A 21,838-nucleotide genomic window follows, 5' to 3' on the forward strand; every position below is an offset into this window, starting at 1 on the left:
CCATGGCACAAAATGAAAACTGAACTGAACACTCTTAAGAGGTGATGCTTTGACGCTGTAACTCAGCGGTTGAGCCATGAGGGATGGCGTGCGCTTAAAGCTATTACAAAAAATGTATCATTACATCTGAACATATCAACTTCACCCTGCACCGATTAAGAAGGTTAACTCTTTTCTCTGTAACTGGATGATTGTTTGCATATTGTGTGAGAGCAAAGACATTTCTGTCTTTTAAGTTCTAATCCAAACCATGTGTGATATTTAGTTTAAAAGTGTATTTATGGACTGTATTAAAATCAGAAAGGTCATAGTCGTAGGCTCCAATCACCCTGCGGTCACAACCCTGAATAGAAGGAAGCAAGTGTTGAAAATGGAGGTGGATGGATGTTCACTCGCACAAAGACAAGAAATACCAAAATAAATATATATTGTATTTATATACATGATCCGATAACAATTAACATGTATCTATTATTGCAATGGCACTTTAGGTGATTAAAAATCCAAACAAAAGAAAAACATACACTTAAACTTACAGTAATGCTGCCGTTTTTAAAATTGATAAACTTTTCACAATAAAAGCAAAATTTGGACAATAATCAACAAAATCCTACGTGCATACATGTCTTCTCGCTCCACCTCACATTTATGCCTGGCAGACTACGGACACTTTAGTTACAAAGAACATATAGAATCATAAATACATTGCATAATTTGTGACGCGAATCACGTTGTTCAAGAACTTGATCAAATTCAGCTACCTAGGAAGAATAAATCATCTACAGCAAGGCAAGGCAGGAATAAAACTGATTTTCTTTTAGTCCCAAATATAAGATATGATCCAACTGATAATATCAGCCAAGACTGACCAACAGGGATTCTGGGTATACCTGAGTATAACACTGGATTGATTATTTCCCTTAAATTACAGTAGTGTGGTTAGTTCATCTGGAAAGTATTCTTACAGTACCTTCTCCATCAGGGAGACACATTAATGCAACTTTGCAATGTAAACAAGATATAACTGTACCACAGCTGATGTGATCATCTCATTGTGACATGTTTAAAAACGGAAGAATGTGATTAAATCAGACAAACACAATCCAAGCTGTCGGTTTTGTGTGCGTGCGTGCGTGTGCGTGTTAGTCAGCCTTGTGACTGTAGTTCATCACGTAGTAGTCGTGGACGTACATCAGGACAGCGAACGGCTGACCGATGATGATGGAGAGCCACACTGCAGCGTTGCCGTAGTTACCACGCAGAAAACGTCCAACAAACCAGGCTAATGGAAGCTGAGAGGTCCATAAAAATAAACACAGTGGGTCATTGTGTATTAAAGACTAACTTCATTCTCACATTTTCCTGACTTCTGCAGTCTGTTTTGTGGCTGCACACAGTTGAATGATAATATATACAATATCTCTAGATTCCGAGAAGTGATAAGGATCATACTTGCATTTATAAAGACATTTTGTATTAGTTAATTAGAAATAGCCACATTACATCTGAATTACAAAAAAATATTTTAACATAAATGAAGTTATTCTTTCTTTTAAATCACATTACAAATTCTACAATTCTGTGCTGATAGAGATACATATGTTCTAACATATCAGTAGAGACCAATGTTATCGGTCATATACAGCGTGCTGGGTCTCACCTGTGCCATCATGCCTGCGAAAGCCCAAAGCCTGAACATCCTCAGAGGAACACTCACCAAGTACTGACCCAGAAGATGGCAGAGGAAAATAAATATAAATGCATCATAACATGAGTTGCGTTGTGAATGAAATATGATGTGAACATCTGGTAAAATGTTTTTTGTCTGCTATGACACCATGAGCAGAAAAAAAAGCTGTTTTGTCAGCCAGGTCAGTCCTACCTCATGAAAGAAAGCTGACAAGAAGAAGACGGCTGATTGGCTGACTATTTTACTGACTCCTCTCCTCAGCATCGGCTTGTAAAAGTGACTGAAAAAAAAAAACGTGAAAATAGATGCAAAAGTGAGTAAATGCATCAATGAATAGCTGGAATGACAATGCTTAAAAAACAAGAAGCAGAGACTGGGTGAAGAATTTCCTATTAACAGGAAAAAACCCTGTTCACAGAAGCGAGTTCACTGTGCTCACAAAGCAGATAGAACTATCCTCATAAATACCGAAGAAACGTCTGGATGATATCTTTAATCTGTTATGTGGTGAAAATGTCATTCTCCTCCGACCATGTTAACTTTGCCTTGTTTAACATAACATTGCTGTCTCTGCTCCCGTTTCTGCGTCGGCCCTTGTGGAGCTCACTGAGCCCGCTATATTCACCACCACTTATTCAATCACAGCCAGATGGATCAATTTCCTGAATACATCAGTGTGTCTTGTTAAGTCTGTCTCCCAGCATCACATCTATTGTAGCCCTCGTGTGTTGAGTTGTTCATTTCCCCTTGATGAAGCGTAAGTGAGCAGATGATTCACCGTAGACACCACTTGTGTACAGGGATGTTCCAGTTCTGCCAGAAATATGTCACCGTCTCGGAATTCCTGAAAAGAGACACAGAAGCATTATGAGCCCGAAATGAGCAGGTTGATCAATACTGCTGAACATTATAAACTAAAACTCTAAAATCTATGCTGTTATACAGTAAAATAGGTCATAATTGTAGCAATTCCACACTGGATTTAGTCAAAATTGTACCAGCAACACATGAATTGATTAATACACAAAAAGCCCCCATTGGCTTTAAACTTTTACAACGCACTGTGAAACTAGTTTCCAAACTCTCTCTCTCTCTATCTCTCTGGAAAGCAAACTTATATCTCTTCTTTGGAAAAGTACTGAATGTATTCTCAACATTTGCTGAATTTTCACAGGTATGCATGTATGTAAATGAAATGCGGACACATGCAGATACCAGTTCGTGCAGCGACCACATCCTCACAGTCCACGCCACCCGGTAAGAACTCATGAAAACAATCCGGCTCCCGACACACACACTCACCACCAGTCCTTGTAGAACTGTCTGTCTCCGAAGCGCAGGAGCTCGGCTGTGAAGTTCAAAGACGAGTGGAAGAACGAGTAGAAAAACATCAGCCACAGCAAGTGATTGGGAACCTGGAGAGACGCATTTAAAACCCACATGGAGAAGAAATTAAAATAAACACAAACTGATGGTCTTCCACATACAATATTTTGACCAGTCTTTTCCAGTGTCTCTGCACATACTCATTTCTCTAACATGCCATGTTAATAATGAAAACTAACGATTCACACTTACAGATAACCCTAACACTGAGGTGAATCTTGATTTAAGATGCTTACATGCCATAATTCTGTAGTTTCTATCTGAGTGCTCTAAGCAGCTTGAAATGTTTATATGTTGCATGTTTCCCCAAGATTTAGGAAATTAACATGATGCATTTATGAGAGCTTTACAAGCCTTCTCCTTTGTAAAGGAGCGGTAACTATTACATAGTGTCGAATGCTCGTCCAAAACACGACAAGCAAATAAGGGAAAAATGAGTCATCCTCTACACTTGATATACTTCCTTGCCATTATAAAGCCATCACCTTCCTCACTTCCTTTAAGTTGTTGTATTTTTTACTTACAGCTAATCTTAAGAGTCGCTCAGTCATCCTGGACAAATCCATGTCCTCGAGGAGAAGAGAAAACCATTAACACATTATCACATTTACAGGGGGCTTTTCACGGTCATTTTGCTGTCTTACTTCTAGTGGTTTCATGGAGCTTTGAATGATGGGAATCATCCACTAACAGAGAGAGCAGAGGAGGAGGAAAGAAATACACTTAAGCGTTCACTCAGAGCGGTGCTGTCATGTACATTTGTAGGAGACACAAGTACCTTTCTCCTCAAACATTTAAGCTGCAGAGCAATGAACCCAGATCAAACTACGGTCTGGTACAAAGATTTAAGTTTGATCAAAACAATTAAATAGGTTGACTGTACCTGTTGGGTGAGTCCAACTAACAGCTGGATAAAAAACAGCTGGAGAGAGACAGAAATTGGAATTATTTCAGACAGATATCACTCTTAAAGATCAGCAGAATTAACTACAGAAGTTTTCTTCTGCATCTTTTAATGTTATGTGTCTATAATGTGTCTATAGACTTATTTAAGGATGTATTTGTTTGTTCTTTTCACAGCTGGTGTTGTTAATGTTATCTGAACACAATCACTATAGGAATATTCATATATAGGAAATTTCAGGTAGGAGGTGAGGATTTGAGGAACCCTCCACTCCTTATTCTTGTTTTTTTTTAACTTAAACTCTAAAATGATCAGACCCATATCTAGAAAGATGTAGGTACCCCCAAAGCAAATAAAAATTTGCCAAGGGTGCGTCTAGATTTCTAGGCTACTTAAATTAAAGGAAAATCTTGAATCGTCCTATGGATCTTAATTTCACCTAAATGATGCTGATATGAGCAATTTCCTCACCATCTCAACTAGTCTCCTCAGCAAGAAGCTCATGCGTATTTCAGCAGAACGAGGGAAATTCAGCTCGTAGCAAAGAGTTGGGGCAAACGCAAAGTAGTACATATCTGCAGAGATGGAGAAGAAGTCTGAAAACGTGACAAAAATAACAAAGACAAAAAGACAGAAACATGACTCAATTGGCAAGAAAGAAGTGCAAGATGCATTTGAGTACCTCTCATGGTGAGGTTGCCAGGATAACACACTTTGCTGTTGTCTCCTTTGAAGTACTGTGCTGATGGACCTGTGGCACAAATTCAGACTTTATATACTGTACAAAACACACAAGTTTGTCATCCTCACACTGCCATGGGATGTTGATTTTCATAAAACATAGAAAACAAATGGAGAAAAATGCTGATATACAACATTCCTGCCAATTAATCAATGTTTGCTTGCAGCATTGTGACAATTCCTGATATGCTACAAAATAATTGCATTTAATCTAAGAGCTGCGGTGTACAGTGTCTGCCAGTGGATGTCACTGCAACAGCACGAGCGTTGTGCAGACTAGGTCCTTTGGGAAGAGACTAAATAACTTTCACAGAAACAGAGCTGCTTAGGAGTAATTTTATTTCACTTGACCCTTCAGTACAGTCCAAACTTGAGGCCATATTGATTATGAAAGTCTGTGAATGACTTACAAGACAGTGATCTGGACAGTTTCTTGGCCTTGGCAGTGCTCAGCTCCCTGCACCACAAGTTGACATCCTTGTAGGAGTACAGCTTAAGGGAAAGAATGGTGTAAATACCGAGTACGAACACACCACCAGCTGATGGGAAGGAAAGCCAAGAAGAGGTGATGGTTAACATCTTCATCATGCCGACAAAACCAGAACATACAATCTACTTATTTACGGTAAGGTATAAGAGGAAAATGTGATGTAGGAGAGAAGATGAAACTGAAACAGGACTGAGACAGTGTGGAGAACAAGAAATGAAAAAAAGAAAGCAGCGTGGGAAATCTGGGAGTCGAGTGACAAGAGGCTGTTATTTGATCTTAAATAAAGCAAATCCATCAAAACAAACCATCTCAACTCAAAGCATGAGAGTAATCGTGCTACACCGAGGACGTTTTTACAGCGGTCGTAATGTACAACCATGTGGTTTCATGAGTGTGCATTTGTGTTATCACTCATAAAACTGTACCAGTCTCCGTGTTTACTCGCCATTTAGGTAAAACTGATTGTAAAGGAGATCAATAAACATATTTTCCAGATTTAAGCACACAGACCAGCTGAGCAGCTTGTCCACCAGAGTTTCATCAATAGTCACCATATGCTCAATAAACAGAGACGGTGCTGAACAAAGAGCAAACATATACACACAAACACACTTCTATGCACTCTTAAAACGCAGAAGTAAAGTCTTCCTGTTGTGCCAGCAGGGTGAGGTTCACCCCACACCTGGCATGAAACCACAGCAGATCCTATCCATTAACCATCTGTCTTTCCTGCTCAGTGTCAGATCGCAGACAGATAACTGGAGACTGAGCTTGAGTGGAAAACCTCACACATGGAACCAATGCTTACATCCTCACACTTCTCCACCAAAATTGTTGAATTAAAGTCTTTTGTGAGGGTTGGTGATGACTTTTTCCCCCCACAAAGCTCATAACAGTTCATTTTTGGTTCTAGGATGTGTATCTTCTGATGTTCCTGGTAGTGCTCACTTTGTACTTTGCCGAGTTCTTTTCAGCATTCCTTTCCCCGGAATCACTGAAAATACTGCGTTTAAATCTGTGGATCGCTTATCTGAAAAGACACCCACTGAAACTGCGACGGTTTAGATCATACAGAATGTGGTCGTATAACTTAGTACGATTAGCTAATGTTTCCTTTTCTCCCACGATTTTCTGACTTGCTCCTATGTTGAGATATGCACAAAATCCGACCCAGACATACACAATTATTCCAATTACGGAAATCTTTTCTCCCATACCAGGGCACATTAAAAGGACCCATTCAAAAGCTGTGGTAGTAATGAAATCCTGGCAGCAGCTGGTAGGGAAAAGTCTCTCCTCCTTGCTACAGTATTCCTCAAAAGAAATGTAATAAAATGTGAAATGAAGCCTGATATCATAGTAACATGTACTTTGGTTGCATTAAGAGTCCAGTAATGCAATAGCTCCCTTCACACACACACTTCAGAGGAAACTACAGACTTGCATCCATTTCCTGGAGACTTAGCCCAACCACTTCTTGCACAATCCTAACTGATCGTTTAAAAGTTAATGTCTTCTCATTAAAACAGCCCATAAAATACAGTAATTATTTACTGTACATTATGAAGTGTTGCCGCTTCTCCCCTGAAGGAAAGTAGGACCCCCGTGATGTGATTGTGTAAGAAGATGATTCACCATACAGCACAATTCAAGAGCAGTAAACACATGCATATCTGTACACACACACACACACACACACACACACACACACACACCTGCCCTCTGTCACTGCCCTTCCTGCGTGCACAGCAGTGCGGAGAGGAGAACAGACAGACAGATGGACAGACTCGCTCACTTCTTCACCTCCCAGTGAGCGAACAGATGAGAGGAGGAGACAAGGACGTCACCCAAAATGGGGGGGCGGGGTGAAAACAAAGCCTTAAGATAATGGTTGGTTAAAAAAACAAAGAACTGCTGCCTACACAGGTAACCAACTCCACGTCTGTCAGTTTGCTGAGTGAGGTAAAGCTGCAGGTGTATCGACGAAATCTTCATAAAACCTTACACTGCAGCTGCAACAGCAGTTAGAGCTACATGTGAAATGTGGACGACTAGAAACACTCCCACTGTGGAGCATTTGTGAGCTACGCAACAAATGAGCCTGGAAATGTTTCTACAACACTGCATACTGTACAAGAGTTAGCGTGGGTAAACAGTGAAGGCTGGATAACTACCAGTCTCACTCCAAGCATGTACACGCTATTACTCCTAGAAGATGAATACTGTGTTAACTACTTCTTTTACCATCTAAGATCAGAGTTAAGGTTCACTGCTTAATACAAATGAGCTACAAACTGGTAATCTTGAATAATTTAGTTGCACAAAAAAAAAAAAAAAAAGAATTGACATTGTTGGTGTTTCAGGAGGAACGTTGAGTGCTTGTGACTCATGTGGTACAGTACACCCAATAGATCATGAGAGCACTGTTTGTTTTATGGAAGGGAGCCATGGTTTCTGTCAGACAGCCTGATGAAGACAGAAGAAGACGACCCTTGGATGACCCTACGCTTCCAACCACACCCACTCTGGCATCGCTCTACTCTTCTCCCCTCCTCTTGTGTCCTGTCCTTTCGTTTAGCTTCCTTTCCTCTGTCCTTCCTCGACCTCCTCCTCTCCTCAGAGCCAGTTGGAAACAGCCCAGTCATGACCAACTGGTCCATTACTGCTAACCAACTCCAATTAATGGCTTTGTATAAGAAATGTATAATTTACTGCACCGTCAAACTGGTCGAGTATTTCTCTGAAGGGTGAGGATGTGAATGTCCTCGTAATCTTACACGTACACTTTATATGTCATGCATACTGTATGACTTCATCTTAAATAGATAATTGCTTGACTGCAAAACAGATATCTAAGTCAACAATTTGTCTCAGTTATGTACAAAAAAATAAAAAAAAATAAGGAGCAGCGTTTTACCTGGGGTCATGGAGGGAACCAAAAGCACCACTGCAGCTGGGAAGGTTAGCATGATTGCCATGTTAATGCAGTGGACCAGAAATCCCACGAGTTCACTGACTGAACCCTGGGGAGAAATAGAAATAATAGAGAAGCAGAAGTTTTGACGTCAAATCCTGGGAGTGTGTCGCCTCATTTTAAACCACCGCCTTCTCCAGATAAGCTGCCTTTAACTTTTAACATTCATTGTTGACCTAATTCTACAACCCAAGTACAAGACAACTAAAAATGAATATTTTACGCATTTGTCGTGTCTGCTTTTGAAGAGATCACACTTTCAGTTATGGTGGCCTAATTACGTTTGAAAAAGCTCCTAATGTTCAATATTCATGCCAAGCAGACAGAGCATAACTGAATATGCCCTAAATGCACATGGTGAAACTAATTTCGCATTTTACGATTTAACATGTGCAGATGCAACTGAGGAGGGTTGGCTAGTCAGTTGGTTTTAGAAAAATAATCCCTCTTGAGAACAGCAAAGTGCCCTGAATTCAAACACAGCAGTTAAAATCCACAGAGCTCTGGTGTTTAAATGCAAACAGGGTTTCCCCACTAACCTTCGACAGATGTCTCTCGGTGTGCAGGGCCACCAGGATGAACACGTTGGACACTGTAAAACAAAATGACAGACTGCTGTCAGTTCTTCTTAAACAATTCATGTGAGATTTTTTTTCTCCTGCTGTTCAGGAAGCTCAGGAATTGGTTATATTTTGCAGTGACAGCGTTTCATAAACACTGGAATTCAGCAGGGTTAATAATTTTATTCAGGACATTAATCAACATTTTTCAAATACTCAGCTTTGGCATCATAGTTAAGTTTAAGACTTTTTCCAGCTTTTTTCCCTCCTAAACAACACATACAATAGCCTGTGTAGCTATCCTTATTTAGAAATACGTTGATTTATTGAAAAAAAAAGAAAAAAAAGAAAAGCCCGATGAAAGTAATCATCAATAACAGAGTAAAGATAAAAAGAGTGATAGAAGAGGAGAATATCATATATCACTTCAAAGGAGTTTTTCATCCTAAAGACATCATACAATGTCTTCTTTTACTTCATCCCGTTTCCTCAGTGATCTCTTAACATCTTGTGTATTTAAAAGGTTTGCAAAGTTCCAAAGGCTGAAGTTCATACGAAAGGAAGCTTTTATCTTCAAAATGAAACGGTTCTTATCCACCTGAAGCACCTCACATGTAATCCATCCAGTTTCAGTTTCACTGGAAAGAATATTTCATTACTTTTGGGAAACGCTGTCTATCTCTTGAGGTGTTTCCCCAATGCTACTATTAGCAAAAAACAACCAAAAAGGAAAAAGTCCACTTTGAATCCCGTCCATCTCATCTCTTGGAATGATTACGTATCTCGTCATGACACTACATCACACATCAACAACGATAAAACTACCTCACAGAGCTACAATCGGCATCACAGCCGAGGCAACCAGGAGACTAAAGTGAAGTAAAGTGGCTGGGACAAAAAAGAAAATGAGGAAGTGACTGAACAAGAGTAAATCGTGGACAAGGTCGTAGAAGTGACTTAAAGGAGACCTATTTTGGCATTTAATGTATATTTTAAACAGGCCTTGAATGTCTTAAAAACAATCAAAAGCTTGTTTTTTCTACATAAATCAGAAATTCAGCCTCTGGGCCATGTCTCTATTTTTACCGCTCCTAACCTTCTCTATGCGGGATTCTGAGGGGAGGCTATGATAATGAGGCTCTGTGCTGATTGGCTGCCTGAATGACGTGTAGCAGGGGAGGGAACAAAGCCTCGCTCTGGCAGAAGAGCAGCGGCTCCGTACACTATTAAAGCGTTTCCGATGCGATGCGAGCGAGCTTCGGTGACAAAATCAATTCCATTGTTTTATTTTCTATTGGACTATCCTAACTGGCCGCGAGTTTAACGGTTTCAGTGTGAACAGAGAGCGTCCGATGTCAAGCAGCTCGACGCGATAGTCGGACACTCGCATGCAGTAAGACACGGTGTAAACGACTCCCTGGGATCTTAAAGCCGGATTTACAGTTCTGCGTTAAATCGACGCGTACCCTACAGGCTGATTTATGTTTCCGCGTTAAGGCTGAATTATGGTTCTGCGTCAAAACGACGCCATCACTGACGCGTACCTCCCAAAAATTGTAATTACGCGTCGAGGCGACGCAGACCAAACGCAGAACGAGAGGGTTGTGATTGGTTCGCTTGGTAGCAACGCATTTCCGGTTTCCGGTTTGAAGCAGTCATGAACTCTCATGTCAGCGTTCTTTTCTTCATGTATGTGTGATTTTTTTTGTTTTGTTTTTTTTGCACAATAGTTGTCCTTATCTCTTTGAATCACTGTGACCGGAAACATGCGTAGGTTACGCCGTAGGCTCTGCGTTGGTGTAACGCGGAACCATAAATCAGCCTTTATTCTGGCGAGGTTTGAAAAAGACTTTGCAACAACGGGCAAGCGAGTGATTATATACATTCACTGAGTGAATATTATGAAAGTAAAATATATATTTCTCGCTAGAAATGTAATCAAAATGCATTTTTATGCAGAAACTAACTCAAAATATTGATTTTATTCACTAAAAAATAAGAAATGTCCGCCATGTTTTTTTTTTTTATTCAGTCCGCAAATGATGACGAAAAGCATTCTGGGAAATTTTTCTGGCCCTCGGTCAGCTAGTGTGCATCTGAAAACCCTCACTCTGTAGGGCTAGATTGATAACCACTAATTCTTGTTTTCCCCACTCCCCTTAGATGAAAATAGGAATTGGGACACCACTACCCTCACGGGAACACGGAAAATGTAGGGGTAGGGCTGAAAAGTAGGGGTAGTGGGTGTATTGGGACTGGGCCTTCCTCCTTCTCTGTGTTGGCAGGGTGAGGGGAGACCACTTTATACTGTATATGTTAAAGCAAGAAAAAACTTGTTTTTCATAATAGGTCCCCTTTAACATCCGCACTCTGAGCTAAGTTCCTTTGTTCTGCTTTAAGAACTATAATAACATTTAGAAAAATAAACTGGTCTGTTGTGTTTTACTGAAAACACAAATACATCTGAAGTTGATGGGAACCCTAAACAGTATTTTGCAGCAAAGAATGTGTTATCTTTTTATAAAGCCTTTTTATAAAAAGAGAGATTCATGTGGTTTCACTTTATTTCCCAACACAAACGTAAACACAGACTCGACCTGAATGAAGCTCTCCATCTGTAGTCCAAAACAGCTGGAAACCTGCATTCATTTTATTAACATTTATTAACATATAAAGCATATGGCCATAAAAAAAGGAGTGCTCAAAGATGCAGTTACTAGAAATTACTGGAATCCTGGAGAACAGTCATTCTGAATCCACGCCATTTCATTCAATAGTGTAGGAGCTGTAGCCCCACGGAGTCCAGTGATTCATGGGAATCCACAGACTCGGGTGAGTCAACTGGCGGGCAGAGCGCTCCAACTCTGACAGTACCGCTAACATGCCAACAGCTCGAGCAGGAAGCTTAAAGCTGGCAGTGACATTTGTGGATGCTGTAATATACAGGAAAGATGTCCCGTTTTGAATAAATCAATAACTTATGTAAATGATATGCACGTCCTCGATGGCCCTAATGCGGGCACCAGACCTAGTGCTGGGATTCGTTTCTTCAGAGTCTGGGGAGGGATCTGAGATACAAGGACTTTTTACTTGTTATACAGATGTAATAATGAGATGGTGAAATTGGAACAAACCATGCAGAAGGGTGAATACAAGCACGCACACTGCAGAGACCATCTGGCCGAATCAACTCCCGGGGGTCATTTCATTTCTGTTTCTATGTGATTTGAAGTAACCACTTCCATTTTACAGGGAGGATAACTGCCCAATAATTTCAGCGCCATAGTTTCTTTATGTAGTCATTTTTTTATTCTTAATATATGCAGTTATTACTTTCTTTCTAGTTATTTTATTTAATGTTTTGTGAGGATTGTTCTAGTTTATTATGTGTATGTTCTGTATGTCTCTTAGGACAAATACATTTTATAATCAGTCCCTTTTTGTATTAGTTTAGCAGTTAATATTTCAGTGTTGTTATTAGTGTTAATTCTTCATCATGTTTTAAATGTATATTGTGACTTGACTGAAGATTACATCCCAAATCATTGAGATCCCAAAATAAATTTCTTTGAAAAGATCAAAGGGACTGACAGGCGGGTCAGTTCTGCAACAGTCTGCTGCATTAAAGAGTCAGGTGAGCAAAAAGGGGAGACTCTTTACCGGTCAATTCATGCTCCTTCCCTCATCTACGGTCATGAACTGTCGGTAGTGGTTGAAAGAACGAAACTGCAGGTATAAATGGCTGAAATGAGTTTCCTCCGAAGGGTGGCTTGACTCAGCCTGAGGGATGGGGTGAGAAGTTCTGTCACTTGAGGGAGACTCGGAGGGGAGTCGCTCCCCGCTCACATCGAGAGCAGCCACCTGGATCAGATGTCTCTTGGATGTCTCCCTGGAGAGGTGTTTCGTGCATGTTCAACTGTACTGGGGGCAGTCGCCACAGCAGGCGCAGGAAACGCAAGAGATTTTATTTCTCAGCTGACTTGGGAATGCCTCAATATTAGGTATGAATAAATTGACTAATTTCAATTCGATATTTGTCCAAAATCTTTCAGACCCACTGACCAACCAGACCACTTCGGTCCGAATCTTTAACAAAATGAATGAGTGGACAAACTACAGGGACAGGAATGGCTATTGTTCATCATTAGGGCTCAACCATTTAAATAATAAAGACTTCCGGACATAGACAAGATTCTCCTGCTTACACTGATCAGTTGTACATATATATCTCATCATGTCGCTTTAGGGAGACAAATGCAGTGTGCTAAAAAACACTCATTGGTTTTTTTCCCTGAATGTAAAACTTTCTATACTGGCCTTCCAAACTTTCCTTGGTCCTCATTTACTCTGAGCCTGGGTATTTGAGGGTTAAAAAGAGTTACAACTGCAGATACTGCAGTTGTTCTTAGTGTCCACTTGGGAATGAGCAACATCTATGCTCCTGCAAACAGACCCCCATTCTCACCTGTCTCTTCATCATTGTCTCTGCAGTCATTTACCTTAACTTAATCCACTTTTCCTTTACTTCCCCTCTTCTTTTTCTGCTACCGTCTTGATGCAGCACTTTACCTCAGCGCTGTCTTCTCCTACCCTCCTTTTTTTCTACTTTTCCCCAACCCACTAGACACACTCACTCACTTAATTTAATCTTGCATTTAATGGTTCCCCGACTCCTCTACTTCGCATCTTTCTCTCTCTGTTGCTCTCCATTTTTCTCTCACCCTCTCTGCAGGAGAGTACCAGTGTGGAGTATATAGGGCAGGTGATTGTTCCTCTAGAGACACTGCAAGCTGCACCACTGCAGACTTTTACTGCAATGTAGCATAAAAATAAAGCATGCACCTGTGAGCGTCACCAAACAAGGCGAGTCTTACATGAAGCAGATCACACAACTCATGGGAAATATAAAGTTACTGAACCTAATTATTTTCAATTTTTGGTAAAAAAAAAAAAAAAATCACCTCTGGGTCCTTAGAAGTTTTGAGTGTAATGTTTGATGTGGTTCAACACATTTGTTTGGGGATGAGGACAAATTCATTTCCACATCAGTATATACTGGTATTCAAAGCTGCTCATAATACTCATACATCTCTTACCAGTCATGGTTTCTAATATTACTGACTGTTGCATGGTTTTTAGCTTGGCTGTGGTCATGTACTGTTTTTGTTATGTGGCATGTTTCCTTTACCTCTTCTGATCTTTCCTGTCAATCACTGCTTAGTTCCATGTCCTCCCCATCACAAGGTGTGTTTACGTCTATCTATCCACCTCTCTCAGTTTGTTACCCACCTACAATCACAGTGCGGTGAAATCGTATTTTCCCCCTTACAGATTTTCATGTTTCAGCTCATCAAACCAATTCTATTATCAGACAATATTAACCTAGCCTAGTTAAGGTCAGTGTTCATTGTTCATAATTAAGAAAGAGACTACGCAGGGATGGCATTCATGGTTCCAAGGTGAAGACTACTGCTGACCAAAAAGAACACAAAGCCCAACTCACATTTTCCCAAAAAACATCTTGATGATCCCCACAGTTGGGAAAATATTCTGTCAACTGAAGAGACAAAAGTAGAGCTTTTTGGAAGATGTGCGACCTGTAACATCAGAAAACGAACATCATGCTGACTGTCAACCATGGTGGTGGTAGTGTGATGCTCTGGGGCTGCTTTACTGCTGAAGGAGAATGCCCTGCTATCAGCTCATGACCTTAAACTCAAGCATGCTTGGGTAATGCAAACAGGCCATTCACGCATGAAAACCTCCCAGAATGGGGCACGGTGGCGTAGCTGGTAGTGCAGCCGCCTCACAGCTAGATGCTGTGGGTGCTGAGGGCGTGTTTACTCCCCCCCATGACTTCAGCACCCACACCACTGGGCGGGTTCCCTTGGGTAGCTAATGTGACCTACCAAAAAGCTCACAAAAACATGCAGAAGTCCTGGGCTACACACTGACCCCTCTGGCCAGGATCTGGCTGGAATAACGTGATACTTCCACGTTGTACGTCCGGCCAGAGAAGCCCCACCCTGTCGTGTGAAAAACTAACTAATACAGAAAAATGCGCTCACACTTTAAATCGTTCGTCTTCCACAAATCCACAAATAAATGGTGCTGGAGGTAAGTACTGATCTCTGATTGGTTCATCGTTGCCAGCGATAGCTGAAGTTAGTGTGAAGTTGGAACAATGTTGTATTCCAAAATTAGATTATAATTGGATTATGATACAGATTTGAAAATTGGGTTTACGCTAAAAAGCTAATGTTGGATTGACGTCTAATTATAGTAAGGAAACATTGACTAGATATTGGATGAAGGTTGCTTGTCAGCACTACATAATTAGTTATCTAACGTTGTCTGACATCGCAACCCGTATCCAACCAAGAAAAATTAAGGATTTTAAGTGCACCTTTTAGTGCGGAGAGTACGGTACACATTTTCCTCATGACTTTGTGATGTTTTCCTCTGTGAAATGTTGCACTAAAAGGTCTACGTACCAATCACCAGGCATGCTGCTGGCCAGCTGTAGGGATCTTTCAGAAACAAGGAAATCACCTGGATGGGGTCCACAAGAATGCCATACCTGACAATTTGTACAGAGAAATCTTGTAGTTTATGACTGAAAAATCTCCTATATGAGCTTTTTCAAAGCAGTTATTTTTCAGAAAATCAGAGATACACGAGTGATGAATAACATTATCAAAAGTCCTAATTTCATGAAATGTTCCAGTAAGCTATCGAAATAAGTAACTCTGCGCACCACCATGGCCCTGAACTGACACACTCTTAATGCAGTCGTCACTGTTGTATTAAAAAAATAACATTTAAGATTTTTGCAAACAGATTGTAAAAACAGGAATTTCCTGTCTTTGTTATTTATTTATTTATTCTCAGACAACACTGGAAAATGCAGGACAGGAATACATGTAAATATAAGTGTAATAAACTCACTTCAAAATTAACTCACCTTAATAAGTTTTCCAAGAAGAGACGAGAATTACTCAGCACCTGTAACAAAAAAGCAATGATGAAACTGATGTTTTTCCGTTTACTTCGCAGTGATGCTCCTTCCTTAATCTTACCAACATCACTTTCATTTTTGCAAATATAATTCAACTCCTTCCATGTCATCCCCTCTCTATTCTTGTAGCTCCCCTTTCCCACTTCTCCCCGTGTCCAATGCCTTTCGTCTCATCCACAACCCTTCAATCGTTTTCTCTCCTTCTCATTGCCGCTCTTTCAAATTGGATTACAATGTGTCGTTAGCAAAGACAAAGGTCTGAGCGATGTACAAGAGTTCAGTCATTTGGAATGAATTTAAACCTCCTGTGATCAAAGACTGAATTACAAGAAGGCCTCAGCAGCTACATCTTCTCTGATCTTGCTTTATATTCGGTCCCTTCCCCTCAAGACAGATGAGGAAGGGCTGGAAATCATATCACGCTTTCCACAAATGAAGCAAGAATATTAAAACTGGTTTACTATACTTCAAAATACGCTCTGCTATTTTGGGAAAATGGACACTACAATAGTATCTTCAATGTTGAGCTTTAATCTCTAATTGAACAATCACGATTCATGACCATCACGTTGTTATTACACTCTTGAATAGATCTGTATGCTAAAACTATATATATATATATATATATATATATATATATATATATATATATATATATATATATATATATATATATATATATATACTGTATATGAGAATAAATTGTGAGAATAAATCGGAGTGAGTGTCTTGAAAACCAGTAGCTGGCATTTAGGTATTTATTTCTCTCAAAATGCCCGTAACAGTCATTAACTACTCATGAGTCATTAATCAACTAAACCCAAATAAAACTCTATAGTAACACTATGGTCATTTCAGATTCAGATTCAGACGACTTTATTGATCCCTTTGGGAGGCTCCCTCTGGGAAATTTACATCCCCATTTCACTCACACAGCACTGTCATGTACAAATCAAACACCCCAAAAACCAAACACCCATACAAAGATAAAAAGATAAAAATAAAAATAGAAATGAAAAAGTAAAAATAAAAAGTGCAGTGCCATAAATAGAATTACCGTATATCATTTAGGTGTCTATTAGCATTAATGTTAACTTTTTGCAGCTACATTACAAAAGGTTGAGGGAAACTCCAGCATCAGATACTTTTGAGCAAAACGTAAACTGCCCGTAATGTGGCATAAAACATATCATCGCAGAAAGGCTCAGAAACAGGAAGGTAAATGTAAATGAGGTAAATGTCCGACGTAAAGAGAAACATTTACTCACTTACAAGTTTACTGACAACTGGAACTAAAAGGACCTTGACAACACTAACTTTGTGTTGCTTGTATTAAGCTGAAGGTAAAAGCTCAAAGAATTTCAAATTAGATTGAATAATTAAACAATATCTACACCTACTGTCAGGTGAAAAGAAGTCAGTTACTGAGGTAAAGATGAAGCAACACGGATCAGCAGGTTGCTGATATGTGCGGGTACACAGGAGTCAGTTGACTAGGTTTGGATGCAGTCAGAGTTTATGTGAGGTTTCTGTCAGAGTAATGAAGAAGTGTGTTTACACTTTTACTATGTCGGCGCACACCAGCGGACTGAATGAGCAGAATCAGTATCAAAACACAGTTTTTACAGTGGGAATAGAAGCAGTGAAAAAGGCTTACATGCCTATACTGTTGTTGCCGGTGAGGTTAAAAATAAATAAACAAATAAACCTGTTCAACTACTAATGCTTATGCAATTTAAGAAAAACCAACCAATGTAATGTCTTAAGAAAGACACGTCATCATGAACCACTGGAAACTAATACAACTGGTACAAGCAAGCACGGCATAAAAACAAAGATACTGAAGGCTTTTTACAACCACAGCTTAGTCATAGGTCAGGGCAAGGCCAAAGGTTTTATTACCACATCTTGGAGTAAGACATCGGTGATGCAATACTTTACATACCTACTTGTTCCAGTAAACGGTATTTCAGTGACGACTACCGTTAGCTCCAGAATAAGTGGATCATTAGTTTTTCATGATTTTGTTTTGATACACCACAATGGATAAAACAATCAAGATCTGATCAAACTGTAGACTGTCAGCTTTAATCTAAGAGGCTTCATAACATTATTACATGAACCATTTAGGAATTGCAGCCCTTTTAGGAAGTGCCTCCATCTTTTCAGAGGCTCGGAAATATTTGGACATAGTGACAGAACTGTAAGTAAAACCATTGTTTTTAATACTTGAAGAAAAGTCCTTAACATTCAAACATTGCTTGACATCTGAAGCCCATGAACATCATTAAATCCTGACTGTGTGAGTATCGTCAGGGGAGTAGAGTGGACAGTCGCTTGTGTAACACTTGAAAACAAGTCCTTCTGGTAGGACATCTCTCACTGACGAGAGCGGCCGTGATTCACAATGGTCGGCATGGCAAACCCACACCATGGCACTTCTACTCACGACCCATGCTTACACACGCCGAATATAAGTCGTTGATTCAACGTTTAGACAGCTACTTGCAGGATAACAACAGTACACATATTCTGAGAATGCATCCTGTGAATGCATCCCGTTTTGAAGATGTTAAAGTGAGAAGTAAAGAGGGTGTTTGTGAGTATGGACACGGGTCTTACCAGCATCACCACGCACCAGTTGAGTACTCCTCTATAGTTCTTGTAACCACTGCCTGAACTCAGAAGGGACTCCTGTTTCTTGTGACATCTACAGGAATGAAGATGAACAATGAATGGATTAAAACAATAAAATTAAACAGTAAACTTGACATATTCGTTTCCATTTGACTCTAGCAGAACATTTGTCTACCATGGACCTTGAGTACTGAAGTACTCAGATGTGCAGACCCATTTAGGAGATAACCAGTAAGATAATTTGGGGCAACTGAGTACATTCGAAGAGATAAAAATAAAATAAAACAAAAATCCTGGGACCATTTTTTTTATGCACAGGCCTGTTTTAAAAAAAAAACATTGTGAAACACCTCATTTAGTGATATTAGTGGATGTAATTGTCCCGAAACAGCTAAATCTTTCAGAAGTCCAGGTGATGCGAGGTTTCTCTGTGAAATACTTCGACATTTTAAGATTAAACTTTCTCTGCATTAAGAACAAATAATTTGACTTTTTCTTACCAATTACAAGACCACAAACCAACATTTAACGCTCATCCCAATTGGTTCCTTAAGTTCCTCAACTATTGATGGTGACCACGGTTCACTTCTGACAACACACATGGATGTTTAAATTCAAAACAATGCAAAGGAAACATCCATCCATTTTCTGTACCCGCTTTATCCTTTGCAGGGTCACGGGGGTCTGCTGGAGCCTATCCCAGCTAATTACAGGCGAGAGGCAGGGGTTACACCCTGGACAGGTCGCCAGTCCATCGCAGGGCCACATATACAGACAAACAACCAGACATACTCACACTCACACCTACAGGCAATTTAGAGAAGCTGAAGTACCCGGAGGGAACCCACGCAAGCACGGGGAAAACATGCAAACTCCACACAGAAAGACCCTGCCGGGCCTGGGAGTCGAACTGGGAACCTTCTGGCTGTGAGGCAGGACAAGCTGATGTGGAAAACTATCCTGTGCCCTAGCAAAGCAAAATGTTAAGTTATATTTTGGAAACCATGTAGACTGTGTGGCAGCGAGCAGCTGAATACCTGAATTTTGCTCTGGAATTAATTAAGTAAGTAAGTTAGTGATACGTTGAATGATTTTGGGCCATCACAGATGAAGATGACCGTTGTGAATGAATTGTAGCAAAGTCTTTCGTCATAGCTCAAAAGTTGTGGTTCTTTACTGTATTGAAGTCATCGCTGAAGTATTGCCTCTGATAATTTTCTGACAGTGTCAGAAATCTTACAACTTTGTCTACTCACCAGCACTTAAAGAGCAACAAGATATTATGTATCATTTCATAATAACTAGAACCCTGTAGAAACTGTGTAGTGTATAGGAGCCTTAAGACAAGCGAGAAAGAGTTTAGCTTCTAATACAATTCTTGTACAGCAAAACATTGGTGCAAAGCCGAACCCACATACTTGGATTTAGCACATGCAACATGTATAATGGCTGTTTTAAGGGAATAATCTGCTATCTGTGATACCTGGAAGAAATAATGTTCCTCAGATCTACTGATGGACCTTGGACTGAATGCAGTAGTCAGGTAAATCAACGCAGGTAATGATTCCATACTTGCCTACCCTGATACTGACGCCTACAAAACTGCACGACCTGTTAGTATCAGTCATTAGATGAGTTGTAAGTACTTTAGGAAAGAAAGCAAAGATTGCCCTCTGCAAATATCAATACCTCGGGAAACCAGGTACAACCCCCACCCCATTTCTTCCGACCTGCTCTTTCAAAGTTTCAAACCAAACCAACAAGATCGATGGCCAAACTCTCTGAAGAGTGGGCGTTGTAAGGTGAGATCTGAAATACAAGCGGAAAACTACATCAGCCTTTTCCCCCCTCTTTCCTCATACCGTTTTCTGATCAGCACTTACACGGTTTCAAACCTTGAACACAAACTAACACTGCAAGAGTAGTAACACATGTCAAAACAACTATGAAACTCTGATGTGACCAGTTTGACACCAAAAATGTTGGGGTAAAGACAACTCAATATTTAAAACGATTAAAAATAAATAATTTTTAAAAAAACTTTAAAACACTTACTTTCCAAGTTACAAGCCTTATTTGTGACAGTTTGGGGTTATGCCTGGACGCAGGTTAAGTGTTGGTTTACAGAGTAGCAGAAAAAAAATGGAATTATGAATGAATGAATGAATGAATGAATGAATGAACAAAGAACAAACGAATGAATGAATGGATGAATGAATGAACAAAGAACAAACGAATGAATGAATGAATGAATGAATGAATGAATGAATGAATGAATGAATGAATGAATGAATGAATGAATGAATGAATGAATGAAATGAACCCTGGTCCAGCCGTCAACACCAGTCTGCTGCTAAATAAATAAACTTTCCTTTAAAGACGCATTCATAAGAAAGGAAAGGAGCTGGTGGTAAGTGCTTCAGTGGTTAACTACTTGCTCTGGATAATCGGTGGCTAAACAAACTAATCTCAACTTTCCCACAGCTCTCTGGTAAAGGCTGATTTATGGTTCCGCGTTACACCAACGCAGAGCCTACGGCGTAGGGTACGCGGCGAAGCGCACGTACGGACACGTCGCCGCGTACCCCACGCCGTAGGCTACGCCGTACTCCACCGCGTAGACTCTGCGTCGATTTAACGCGGAACCATAATTCAGGCTTAACTCCCTCACCCCAAATCGCTGATTTCATTCCCGTGTTTCCTTCTCTCGCTCCTCGCCGCGGGCCGCTCCCGTCGGTCCCGCACCGCCGCTGCTCCGGGCTCCCTGCTCAGGTCGGCGGCCAGCAGGCTCGCACTGGCCGGCGCAGAGGCGCCGCTGGCCGGCTGCACAGTGCCGGCCCGCCCCGCTGTCAGGGTCGCTCTCCTCCGGCGAGTCAGGGCCCCGCTGGTGGGCGAGTTATCCATGCTGACGGACAGAGAATAACTGTTTAACATGTACAAGCCTTCCTGCTCACATAGTTATTATCAGTGGGCACGTTGACACACCAGCGTAGTAGTGTTAAAAAAAAAGCAAAAGAGGGAAGGGACGGATTGCGAAAGCGTCCACCCAGAGCTCGTATTTCTGCTCCGTTCACACAGCAGGAGTGTGTTCAAGACCGCACGTCCAGTGAAAGAAAGTCTGGTATTGTAACAAACTCGTTTGACTGTTGTAAACTGAAACCCACAAGTACGACACACCCTCAGGTCTTATGGTTTGTGGCTACAGACAAAAAAAAAATAGGAGTTCATAACTGCATTTCCGCATAAGTAATAAAGGCTAACAACATATTTGTATGTAAAACAAGGAAGAGATAGTCTTGTGGTGCACATAATTGATCAGATTAGTTAAGCATTTAATTGCGGAATGACCAACTCAATATGGATTGATTATAGTTACTTCTCTGTGATTACATGCATCTCTTACTAACAACATTTGCAGCTCTGGATCTACAAACACCA

The 21,838-nt window shown here is 40.4% G+C and overlaps 1 protein-coding gene across 2 annotated transcripts; it reads right to left on the bottom strand.

Moving 5' to 3' along the window:
* Positions 1-437: 437 nt before the first annotated feature.
* Positions 438-21,527, bottom strand: dgat1b (diacylglycerol O-acyltransferase 1b). 2 transcript variants are annotated; one of them, XM_061716762.1, is made up of 18 exons: positions 21,386-21,527; positions 21,072-21,305; positions 18,386-18,473; positions 15,710-15,750; positions 15,240-15,325; positions 8,725-8,777; positions 8,129-8,234; positions 5,132-5,260; positions 4,663-4,731; positions 4,452-4,555; positions 3,960-3,998; positions 3,721-3,762; positions 3,601-3,645; positions 2,993-3,105; positions 2,469-2,534; positions 1,883-1,970; positions 1,661-1,723; positions 438-1,292 (listed from the first exon to the last, which is right to left on the bottom strand). In XM_061716762.1, the coding sequence occupies exons 2-18, from the start codon at positions 21,302-21,304 to the stop codon at positions 1,143-1,145; spliced, it is 1,515 nt and encodes a 504-aa protein (XP_061572746.1). In that variant the 5' UTR covers position 21,305; positions 21,386-21,527; the 3' UTR covers positions 438-1,142. The 2 variants fall into 2 exon arrangements, with proteins under 2 accessions (XP_061572746.1, XP_061572745.1); XM_061716761.1 differs by having other exon boundaries at positions 21,072-21,527.
* Between the last annotated feature and the right edge of the window lie 311 nt (positions 21,528-21,838).

The sequence above is a fragment of the Cololabis saira genome, chromosome 3 (assembly GCF_033807715.1).
Source record: "Cololabis saira isolate AMF1-May2022 chromosome 3, fColSai1.1, whole genome shotgun sequence".
Taxonomy (NCBI): Eukaryota; Metazoa; Chordata; class Actinopteri; order Beloniformes; family Belonidae; genus Cololabis; species Cololabis saira.